Source organism: Nymphaea colorata, chromosome 12, assembly GCF_008831285.2.
Source record: "Nymphaea colorata isolate Beijing-Zhang1983 chromosome 12, ASM883128v2, whole genome shotgun sequence".
In the NCBI taxonomy this organism is placed as follows: domain Eukaryota; kingdom Viridiplantae; phylum Streptophyta; class Magnoliopsida; order Nymphaeales; family Nymphaeaceae; genus Nymphaea; species Nymphaea colorata.
This window is the reverse complement of record NC_045149.1, coordinates 6951418-6963606: the sequence shown is the minus strand read 5'-3', so window position 1 is coordinate 6963606 and position 12189 is coordinate 6951418. Positions and strand designations below refer to the sequence as shown.

The following is a 12189-nucleotide window of genomic DNA, read 5'->3' as shown; positions in this document are numbered from 1 at the left end:
CAACCATGTAAATTACTTTGTATAGTCATACAATTCATTCAAAGGCCTAAGTATTCGATATAATTCACAAACTTGAAAACAAAAGCCTCTAACTAGTAGGAAAACAACAAATTGTAAGATTTAATAAACTATCTTATATATCATTGAAGTAATTATACAGTTTTATGTAAAAAAACAACTATCCCATCGAGGTAAGAGGAATAATAAATTATTTGATATATCAACGAACGCATGTAACACAAACTATTTCAATTAACTCAATGAAATGAAAAAAACTTCAAATAATGTCTTTGTTTAAATGAGAAATAATATGGATCACCTGATTTAATAATTATTAATAAGAAATAATCACAAAATAATAATTTATTCAATTAAAATATGTTATTATTTAAAAATAAACCAATCAATGTTCAATATGCATAGTTAATTTGAAAAAAATACGAAAGTCAAACATACTAGTTGTTCAATAGACCAATCAAAGTTCAATATACTATTTGTTTTCAACAAGTATTTAAAAAAATAGAATTTATCAAAATATTTGTGAAAATAATTTAAAACGTCCTTAACCAACTTAAAAACATAAAACATAAAAGTCAAATATGATAAAATATGTGCTTAAAACATCTTAACCAACCATGTGAAAATTAAGTAATAAATATTTGCTTATAAAAAGAAAATATAAAAGTTCAAATTATAAAGCAATTTATAGTCAAATTCAATAAAAAAACTTGACTTTTTGAAATGCACATATATATATAATATAAATAATTTATTTTTTCATACATATTTGAAATGGGCCCAATCACACTTAATTTGAAGAGTATTTTGATTATAAAAAATTAAAATTTAAAAAATATTAAGAAATCAAGCATATCTTAAAAAATTTAAAAATAGAGATAAACTCATTTAAATAATTAAGTTGAGTTTGAGTTCACTAAACTTGAACTGTTAATGCTTGATTAGGCTCGAAAATGAATAACAACTTTTACATACTCTTTTTTAATTAAAATAACCGGTTTCAAAACCCTTTATTTTAGGCGGGAAAATTTTCTGGTTTCTAAAAGTTTTTGCCCCCAAATGCAACCGTAAGGCCGTTTGTGGGCCATGGAAAATTTCTTAGAGGGGTTTTCTTCCTTTTCTTAGTGTTTGATGGGCATGTATTTTACTGTAGCAACGGAATAATATTTCAAATTTTAAAAAAAATTCGTGCGTATCATACGCAGAATTATATTTTCGACCGTTAAAAGGTCGATTCCGGAATAATGTTTCCGGAAACAATTATTCCACCCGGAGGGGTGGAAATTCGTTACCGGAGTTTTTTTTCGGACCGTCAGGGCACGGTCTCGCGACTTCCCGTCGTCTAGCATAGCTTCCCAGAGATCTCGCAAGGCAGCCGCTGCTGCGCCCTTTTCGCACCCTCCCTTCCCTTCCTCCTGCAGTGGTCTTGCATACGGCTTCCCCTTCACTGTCGGCTACGCCTGGTTCTGCTCCCTTTCCGTCGTCATCCTCGTTCCTGCCAAGATCTGGACGGTGGGCCTTCCTCTCGACTCAAGGCTGACTCACGCCTCTCTCCCTCGATTCTCACCGCGGGCGCCGGCGCCCCTCAGGTATCTCTTTCTCTATCTTTCTCTCCGTCCCTCCGTCCCCCCCTCTCTCTCTCTCTCTCTTTGCTGCATCTCTCTCTCCGTCTATGTCTCTCTCTCTCTCTCTCTTGGGCCGCATCACTCTCCGTCGATGTCTCTCTCTCTCTCTCTCTCCGTCTGAGGAGTGGCCGCCCACCACTCCTCTCTGTGGGCGAGGGCCGTTGGTGGCCCTCCCTCTCATTTCTGTCTCTGTGCTGAAAACAGGGCTGCCATGGGCAGCCCTGGCCCCTCTCTCTTTGATGCAATGAAGCACATTGCCTCATATGAAACAACTGGGTATTGTGTGTTGTACCTGGAAATGATTGTGGTGGTAATAGGCGATCTTTGAGTTTTGGAGGTGATCTTTTGAGAGATCTTGGTTTTCCTGTTCATATGCCATCTATGGCTACTAATTTGATTTAGTGAGAGAAGACAGACGGGAAAGGGCTTCGAATTGCCACTAACTACCTTCTCTGATTGCTTCTCCAATGTTCGCCTAATTTAAGGAGTGAATTCATTGTCGTGAGGAATTGTTACTAATTGGAGGGACATGAGTACTAGGACAATTGGCTTCTGAAAACTCTCTTTGAGGCAGATGAAACAAGAAAACAGAGTTCTGGCTTTCATTGTAGGTCCTATATTCCGAAAGTTGGAGATGTAAAGATTTGTAGTACGGGGCAGGGATTCGAATGTGAGAGTGTCGGTGTGCCCATTTCGTGCATTTGCTGAAGTGGAATAGCAACTCCAAGCTTGACGTTGGTGGGTTTCCTAATCTAAACATAAAGATCAAGCTTGATAATCAGCCTAGCGTCTTTATTCATTTTTCTGTGCTTTGTGAAGTAACTTTTATGTTCATGGTTTGAGTTTTACTGTGTACACTTAAAAATGGCTGAAGCGGAACAGCAATTCTAAGCTTCACGTTGGTTGTTTCTCTAATGTAAGTGTAATGATCAAACTTGATACTCAGTCTAGTGTGTTCATTCACTTTTCTGCTGTGAATTACCGTTTATGTGCTAGGTTTGAGTTTACTACTGTGTACACTGAGAAATGGCTTCGCTTGTGTATCATGGTTCCTGATAACAAATGCCAGTCAGATGCTTCTTTTCATGGACACTGTTGGTAGTTGGTATCACTCCTGCGATTGTACCTCCCACTGTTCTATTGTTATGAAGGTTCTTGAGTGTGTGACCATGATTGGATGCATACATATGTATAGCGGGCCACTTGAACAGTTTACACACAGAAAATAGCAGGATTACATTCTTCATGTCAAGAGAGAACGCGGTTCAGACTATAGAGGTATCTAAAATGTTGTATAAATGTATGGGAGTTAAAGGTTGCCTGAGCTTCAATCCCACTTTTTTTAGATGTTTCAATGAGAACTTGTCATAAATAAGACAATATAAAAATTTAAGAGTGAATGCCTCATTCTTTTTTCATTCCTGGATGCTTCTACTTATTTTTCTAATTCTACTTGCGGTGCCATCAAATTCTACTTGATGCAGGTATCTTTTTGTTTTGTGCTTTGCTGTTTGATCGGGAGCATTTTCAAACTAATCATATTTGCCTTCCATCAGGGACTTTCCTGTATGTGTATATATGCAAGTGTCTGTGTCTGTGTACATGCCTGTACACATTGCAGCAACTGCATCAAAGGTGAAGCATTTCATTTTGGTCTCTTCCCTTGGCACAAACAAAGTTGGGTTTCCTGCTGCTATTCTAAAGTAAGTCTTTGTTGGAAGGCAGAAGAAGCCTTGATTGCCAGCGGAATTCCTTACACTGTGAGTAAGTCTTGTTTAGTAATGTTCATGTTCATATTATCACTGATCGTGTTTTGGTAGATGATTTATTATTTATCTGTGTGTTTAAGAAACTATATCAAAAGATTATGTAAATCTGGAAATATGTTTCCTCATTATCAAACACAGAAATATATTTCTGGAAATATATTGCTGTATCATCAAACACAGAAATATATTTCTGGAAACATAATTCTCAGTTATCACACACATCAAAATGAGAATCAGAAACATTTTTCTCATTCTTTTATTCCAGGAAATATATTTGCAGAAACATATTTCCAATTCCAGATTTCTTAGCCATCAAACACTATTAAGTTATATCCGAATCCGAATTAAGTCCGAAAAGTTATATCCGAATCCGAATTAAACTTTTAAGTTATATCCAAATCCATCCGAATAAGATTTATGACTTTTTATAGCTCAGTTAATCAAAAGTTGTGCCTTCAACAAAATCCAATTTCAAACCATGTGATTAGGAAGCCAGCTTTAGTGGCATTAGTTGGTATATGCACATCAAGAGAAGAATTTGTCAACAAAGCTTCCTCTGATGCTAATGGCTGGCATTTCTATTATTCTAGAATTTGTCAACAAGGCTTCCTCTGAGATTGGCATGTAACTAAACAGAAAAAGGGAAAAATGAAGAAGATTTAAGATTGCAATATCTTAAATTCATAGATGTAAAGAATTTGAAATTTTGAAAAGACAAACAAAGAACCAATCATCGATTTAAAGAGCTTCACTTTATAGATAAAAAGTGGAAGAAATCACTATCACATCAAATATAAGATTTAGAGCAACAGAGGAAATCCAATAAATGGTAAGGAAATATCAGAAGTGAACAAGTTACTGCTTCACCATTTTCTTTTCTGGTGCCCCCTTCTTTTTCCATGCCCGCCAGCAACACAAAGAGAGGAAGAACATTATGTACGGAAACAGAGTGTCTATGCTCACCCATTAATCCTCATGAATCAGAACAGAGAGCAAAAGGGGAAAAAAACCTTCATCCACTGTATTAGAAAAAGAATAGCTAAGGTAGGCTCTTTCGTGGCACTTGATAAATGCACACATCAGGAGAACCGTTCACAGAAAATTTACTTAAGAGTGTGAAAAAAGGAGGAGGCACTTTCAATTAGGGAAAGGGGAACAACAGGAGGAGATAAAAAAGTTACATCAAATTCTGTATTTACCTGCATGTTTGGCGAGATGATGCGATTCAAGAGCCTCCCACTTTCCAAACTGTTCTCCGCATCAAAAGTTATCAAAAGTTGTGCCTTCAACAAAATCCAATTTCAAACCATGTGATTAGGAAGCCAGCTTTAGTGGCATTAGTTAGTATATGCACATCAAGAGAAGAATTTGTCAACAAAGCTTCCTCTGATGCTAATGGCTGGCATTTCTATTATTCTGCCTCTCCTAGCCTCTCCTAGAAGACTCAAACAATGAATTGCAAGAAATGGCCATTAACTGCTTCTGTGGTGAAGAAACAAAAAAAGTTCAGCAGATTATCTGCACTTTGAGGATAGACATGTGATTTTTTTAAGCTTACTCAAAGATGACAGCAGGACAGAACAACAGGTAAGAGTACTAGAAGCCTCATTTTTTTATATTCAAGCATGGAAATAACAACATCTAGCAGTGTTTCTTTATCTCAAAAGCATAATAGAAATGTCAAGTTCAAAGTGACATCTTCTGTCATCGTCTTCAAACTGTCAAACAAAAACAAGCCAGACAAAGTCAGTCCATGAATAAAGCAATTAACTGCAAAAGATAAATTATTTGAGTACAGAAAGCCCACAAGACATACAAATAGATTATGAACATTTGAAAAGAAGCAACCATGTTTGAAACACTAACAGGTTCCTTAATCAATGTTAGAGACAAAGAGAGAGCGTATGAAAGAGAGGGTCAATGACTCAATGTTACATACCTCATACCAGTGGCAGTTCGGAATCGGCAGAGATCGATGATAGGGTCACGGGATGTCGGTGGGCTGTGGCTAGATACCGGATGCCGGAACTGTGGACCAGCCAGACGGAGGAGCTGTCGTGCTGGTGTGCGGCGCAACGACGGTGAGCTGGTGACTGGTGAGGATGGTCGACAGAAGAGAGCCAAAGACAAAAATGAAGGAAACAAAACTCTATAAAGCAGAACACCGATCACTAATTTTTTACCCTAAACCGGTGAACCGGTTTCAATAACGTAGTGTATCGGTTTTCAACATTTAATGTAAAAAAAAAGAAGAAAACCCCTCCATGAATTTTTCATGGCCCTCAAACGTGGCCTTAGGGCTGCATTTGGGGACAAAAACTTTTAGAAACCAAGAAATCTAAACGGGGAAAAGTTAAATTTTCCCGCTTGAGACAAAGGGTTTTGAAACCGGTTATTTTAATTAAAAAATGAGTATGTAAAAGTTGTTACCCATTTTCGAGCCTAATCAAGCATTAACAGTTCAAGTTTAGTGAACTTGAACTCAACTTAATTATTTAAATGAGTTTATCTCTATTTTTTAATTTTTTAAGATATGCTTGATTTCTTAATATTTTTTAAATTTTAATTTTTTATAATCAAAATACTCTTCAAATTAAGTGTGCTTGGGCCCATTTCAAATATGTATGAAAAATAAATTATTATATTATATATATATGTGCATTTCAACAAGTCGAGTTTTTTTATTGAATTTGACTATAAATTGCTTTATATTTTGAACTTTTATATTTTCTTTTTATAAGCAAATATTTATTACTTAATTTTCACATGGTTGGTTAAGATGTTTTAACTGTTAGCTTATTAATTTTCTCAATAAGTTATTTATGCTCATATTTTATCATATTTGACTTTTATGCTTGAAACACTGCTAGATGTTGTGATTTCCATGCTTGAATATAAAAAAATGAGGCTTCTAGTACTGTTACCTGTTGTTCTGTCCCGCTGTCATATTTGAGTAAGCTTAAAAAAATCACCTGTCTATCAAAGTGCAGATAATCTGCTAAATTTTTTTTGTTTCTTCACCACGGAAGCAGTTAATGGCCATTTCTTGTTATTCATAGTTTGAGTCTTATAGGAGAGGCTAAGAGAGCCAGAATAATAGAAATGCCAGCCATTAGCATCAGAGGAAGCTTTGTTGACAAATTCTTCTCTTGATGTGCATATACCAACTAATGCCACTAAAGCTGGCTTCCTAATTACATGGTTTTAAATTGGATTTTGTTGAAGGCACAACTTTTGATAACTGAGCTATAAAAAGTCATAAATCTGATTCAGATATAACTTTTCGGACTTAATTCGGATTCAGATATAACTTAAAAGTTTAATTCAGATTCTTATTAGACTGGATAGTTGTTTTTGGTTGGTTAATTCAGATGGAAATGTTTCCTATTTCGAGTCAAAATCTTCCAGCATGTCAGAATTTTGATGTTTTGTTAAAGTTGGATTTTTCACAAACCCAATTTTGGCCACCACCGAATACGATTTAATTGCCAAGCTAAACAACATCTTGCCTCAAAAACGGAGTTTTAATACTGCCACTCAAACATGTCCTATATCTCCCAACATTGCATGTGCCAAATTGGAGAAATTATCCCAAATATTTTGTAAACCTAAAAATTGATAAAAAGCGTTCAGTTGGGGCATCAAAAGTTGAAATCTTGTCTTTTTAAATACATTGGAGAACCTTCCAATGGGTCTGGAAAAAGGTCGGATGATCATGGCTTAGGAGGACAGCAGCAGAGTTGTGACTAAGTACAAGGTTTTTTAACTTAAACCTCTCATGCTTCCTTTTACAATCTATTAAGTAGTTTACCACTCATCGTTGCCGTTTGCAATAAAAATTCTGCAACGGAGAATTTGTTATTTTCAAAATATTTCTGGTCATTACCATCTCCTTTCCTTTCTCCATGCTACCAGAAAATTTTCTTGGTGTTTCACAACTTAAATTTCCATTGTATTACATTGTCTTCCCATATTTTTATGAAGTTTGAATGCCAACAGGTCCGAATCCTGATTCCGGTCGCAACGAAAAGCAAGAAGAGAAGTTGGTAGAGAACCGGCCGCCAGGGAATCGGTTATTCTGTTCCCTTTGATCGCTCGGAAAAATGAACTGCTATGCACCTCTTGTCGAGAAACGCATTCGAATCTCTCCTGCCCGTCTAACCGTGTTCTTGGAAATTTGAACAGCTATTTCTTTGGTGGATTCCCCGTATTATGATTGCCGCTCATAGAACTCAAAATGCTAGAGTCATTAAGGCTTCTATCTCTCGTCATTATGAGCTTCAAAGACGGCATTTTGATTGTACCCATCAAGTTTCGACCACCAAATTTAGGACCCAACAATTCGGCAACGATGAAATCAGCAGATTGTGCAAGCAAGGCAAGTATCACGAGGCATTTGGAGCATTTGAGTCCCTAACGAAGACTGATTTCAAGGTTAACGCCGGAACGTATGCCCGCTTAATTCAAGCTAGCTCGAATTTGAAGTCGTTGGAACATGGCAAGCAAGTTCACGATCACTTGGTAAAGTATGGAGATCCACCAGATACAATACTGTGGAACCACATTCTCAACATGTATGGGAAATGTGGGAGTTTAGGAAATGCTCGCCGAGTGTTCGATGAAATGCCGGTTAGAAACTTCGTTTCATGGACTGCCATCATTGCTGGATATTCACAGCATGGTGATGGAAAGGAAGCTGTTCGACTTTATCGGCGTATGAGGCAGGGGGGTCTCACCCCTGATAAGTTTGTATTGGCTAATATAGCGAGGGCATGTTCGATTCTGCAAGATGTGGAATTGGGCAGACAAATGCATGGTCATGTGGTCAAAAGTGAAGATGGATTGGAGCCGCTTGTTCAGAACGCATTGGTTTCAATGTATACTAAATGCAACGTGGTTGAAGACGCAGAGATCGTGTTTGATCGAATTGGTGATAAAAACATGGTCTCCTGGACTTCCATGATAGCAGGGTTGTCGCAGAACAATTTTGTGTTTGAGGCTCTCTGGGTATTCAAGGAAATGTTGACAGCAGATAAGAGTGTCAACGAGTTGACTTTTGGCAGCGTCTTGAAGGCCTGTAGCAGTTCCATTCTTTTAGAGCAGGGGAAACAAATACATGGTTTAAGTATGAAACATGGATTTTCTCGTGATGTCTTTGTTGGTTGTTCCCTCATTGACATGTATGCAAAATGTGGAGATCTGGCCTCAGCTCGGCAGTCGTTTTACATGATACAGGATCCAGACGTAGCATCATGGAATGCAATCATAGGTGCTCATGCTTGCAGTCAGTATGTTGATGGGGCCTTGCATGTATTTGCTCTAATGCAAAATTATGGCACGGTACCAGATTCGGTGACTATTCTTTGCTTGCTTAGTGCATGTAGAAGTTTTCCTTCTTTAATTGTTGGCCAATCAATTCACTCGTACATTATTAAATCAGGTTTTGATATAAATGTTGCTGTGTGCAATGCGCTTTTGACCATGTATGGCACTTATAACCTTTCTGATGCATTAAGTGTCTTTCATGTTATGGATAAGCAAGATCCGGTCTCTTGGAATGCAATCATGGCAGCATGCATTCAGCATAACGAGGTAGATGATGTCTGCAGGTTGTTTAGGTTGATGCACCGGTCTGATATGAAGCCCGACAGTGTCACACTGATCAGCTGTCTTAGTTCTGCATCGAAGGTAGCTGCCTTAGAATTGGGGATTCAAGTTCATGACTATGCAAATAAACTTGGCTTTGATCTTGAACTATCTGTAGCAAATGGACTCATTGACATGTACGCTAAATGTGGAGCTCTTGAATCTGCCAAGAGCTTTTTCTCATGGATGTCTAAACCGGATGTGGCTTCTTGGAGTAGTTTGATAGTTGGATATGCACAGTTTGGAAGTGCAGAGAAAGCTCTAAGTCTCTTTGACGAGATGGTTCGTTTAGGTTTTAAGCCAAACAGTATAACGTTTGTAGGAGTACTTTCTGCTTGTAGCCGAGTAGGCCTAGTTGATGAGGGTTACAATCACTACAGAACTATGACAATGAACTACGGGATTACACCAACCAGGTCACATTGTTCATGCATGGTTGACCTGCTAGGGCGTGCTGGCCGCTTAAATGAAGCCTGTGGCTTTATCAACCAGATGCTTTATGAACCTGATGTAGTTGTCTGGAAATCTTTGCTTTCTGCCTGTAGAATACATGGGGACTTGGCTCTGGGAGAAAAAGCAGCAAAGAAAGTTCTTCAATTGGATCCCACTAATTCTTCAGCTTTTGTTTTGCTTTCAAATATTTATGCTGCATCTTCGCTTTGGGATGATGTTGCCAAACTTCGGCAAATAATGAGGCAAAGGGGTGTAAAGAAAGATCCAGGCAAGAGTTGGGTCAAAACTAACGGCAAATTGCATGTGTTTGTATCTGAAGATAGGACTCATCTGCAAATGGAGGATATATATGCAGTTTTGGGTGACCTCTACATTCAGATGGATGATGTCCATAGAACTGAATCAACCATTAGAGAGATGATTCCTGGCGGTGTGACCTGCATATGTTAGAAATAAAAAAGTTCAGTTGCTTTTCTAATAGCAATTATTTATTAAATATATGGACAGCACACAATTTTGATGATCTGATCATCACTAATAAAGATGCAAACAAAGCCAACTGGGCCGATGATGCATTGCTGCCTAAAACAAATGTCTACTCGAAAGATTCACATAGGAATGGTGAGGGTCCAACACGAAAGCCCTTCAACATTTCCTGTAGAAAATGGATGGAAAAGTTCCATTTTGAAGATTGATGAAAGATCACCAACTTCTTCTGTAGCTGCTAAGGGATGATAATTCATTTATGGAATAAAAACTGTGTTTTATAGCTTTATTGGAAATTTGATATCTTGTTTGTCATCCACAGAGTTTTCTACTACAGGTGTTTCAATCTCTGCAGTGGGCAGTAAATAATTCTTAGATGGACTATTACCTTGAAGGATCTGCATATCAAAGACATGTTTCTGCTAGGCCTCTATGGACTTTAATAGGAGGTATGTGAGTTTTCAAAGCTTTAATTATCTCCATCCCTTAAACCTGCCCTTCAGCGAGCTCAAGTATAATGATTGTTTCTGTTTAAACCCTTTCCCCCAATATGCTTCTTTCTTTCTGTGACATGCGTAACTAAAGGATGTGCTCTTTAACTGCACAGGATGGCTAATTGAGCAATGGCGCATGCCATTTGCACCAGCCGCAACAATTACGTGGTGGATGAGACGTTCCTCATAGCCTTCAACATGATATCACATATAAAAGGCGTGCTTCTATCCTTAATAATATTAGTGTTAAGGTCCATGCCAGTCACAAAGCCTATAGTCAGAGGCATACGACACTGACCTCGTAGATCATGTGGGGCTTCAAGCATTTAAATCTGGTCGGCGATGGCAGTGCCTAGCAACACAGTTTATGATTGCTGGAGGCATGAATTGGAACCTAGATCTGCATAACGATCTTTCTCGATGGCGTTTTGGATGAGTTGTTTTCTAGTTTCCCATCCATAATCATCTAAGAACTTTCCATGTGGTAGGGAATCTGTTAAATCAGCAGCAAAAGGATGATTTATCTTAAGGTTAGCCAGGTTACCCAAGAGAGTTCAGTACATCCAGGTCTTCATTTCTTATTTTTCACTCCAAAATATAGATGTTTTCTTGAAGGTTTATCATGAGCCCGAATTGTTGAGAACTTAGTGCATTTGCTAATTCAATCTTTTGCTGCCGAAGTACTTGGTGTAGTTAATCCGCAAGCTGCCTAAACCGGCCAAGGGGACAGGATTTAATTGTCTTTTTGAAACCAGAAAATTGCATTACAGGCTTCGTTGCAATCAAAGTGGTCTTTCCGTCGGTTTTGTGAGTTTACCATTAGAACTAATTCCCGCCACCTCCTTGTGCAGAAATAATCTCAGATGCAGCTTTAATTCTCAAAACAGCAGCTGGCTGCCCAGGGAAGTACTAAAATGCTTGAAGCAACCGGGCACCAAACAAGAGATTGGAAGTGTGGGGTGGATCGAGGAACGAGCTTTGATCCCATCATGAGGAGTTAAATTTGTTTTCTGACAAATATGGGCGATCGAAAAAGTTCTACCCTTTGGTATGCATCTTTTCCTTAAAATAGAGATCTTCTGTTAGAATATAAGCAACGGTATTGTAGATTAATCAAGAATTTTCTAGCAGGGTTAGCACCACTTCACCAGCTACCATTACCTGCGGTTTCGTGTCCCTCCATGTGGTCAACACTGGGTATTTCCATGGAAAGTTTCAATGGAAACATGAAAACAGGACCGACTTAGTTGTATTTACTCTTCAAGGAGTGAAAAGGGAGGAGATTCTTGGATGGGGAAGATTAAAGAAATTGCAAAGGCTTGGTTCCATCAAGCTACTCAGCAGAGTAAGAACCATAGCACAGGTAATGCCAGTTGAAAGACTAATGCCATGAGAGAATTGGTTGATTGCATGTGAGTTCGAATAAGAACCAAGAACAAAAAAAAAAGGGTCAGCTTATCTCCGATCTGTGGCCCACTTAATGGCTCCCTCTCTCTCTCTTTCTCTCTTTTTATTTGCATTAGGAAAACTTTCCTGTATAACAGAACAGGGAAATTTTTCTGTATACCAGAAAAGTGAAAACATAGTTATGGCGACGAGGCTGAAGTTCGCTTATTGTTTCACTGAGTAGACCAAATAAGCTTCGTGATCGAGTGACTAATCCTACACGTCAGAAGGTAAAAATTTCCCAAGCTGCTT

At 38.1% G+C, this 12189-nt stretch overlaps 1 protein-coding gene across 4 annotated transcripts; it reads left to right on the top strand.

Annotated features, from left to right (window-relative positions):
* The first annotated feature begins 1282 nt into the window (after window positions 1-1282).
* LOC116265613 (pentatricopeptide repeat-containing protein At3g53360, mitochondrial) lies at window positions 1283-12113 on the top strand. Of its 4 annotated transcripts, XM_031646343.2 has the most exons (7): window positions 1283-1607; window positions 3200-3403; window positions 7412-10132; window positions 10320-10446; window positions 10605-11021; window positions 11343-11539; window positions 11623-12113. In XM_031646343.2, the coding sequence occupies exon 3, from the start codon at window positions 7625-7627 to the stop codon at window positions 9959-9961; it is 2337 nt and encodes a 778-aa protein (XP_031502203.1). In that variant the 5' UTR covers window positions 1283-1607; window positions 3200-3403; window positions 7412-7624; the 3' UTR covers window positions 9962-10132; window positions 10320-10446; window positions 10605-11021; window positions 11343-11539; window positions 11623-12113. The 4 variants fall into 4 exon arrangements, with proteins under 4 accessions (XP_031502203.1, XP_031502200.1, XP_031502202.1 ...); XM_031646340.2 differs by having other exon boundaries at window positions 7412-10446; XM_031646342.2 differs by having other exon boundaries at window positions 7412-10446; window positions 11620-12113.
* Window positions 12114-12189: the final 76 nt, after the last annotated feature.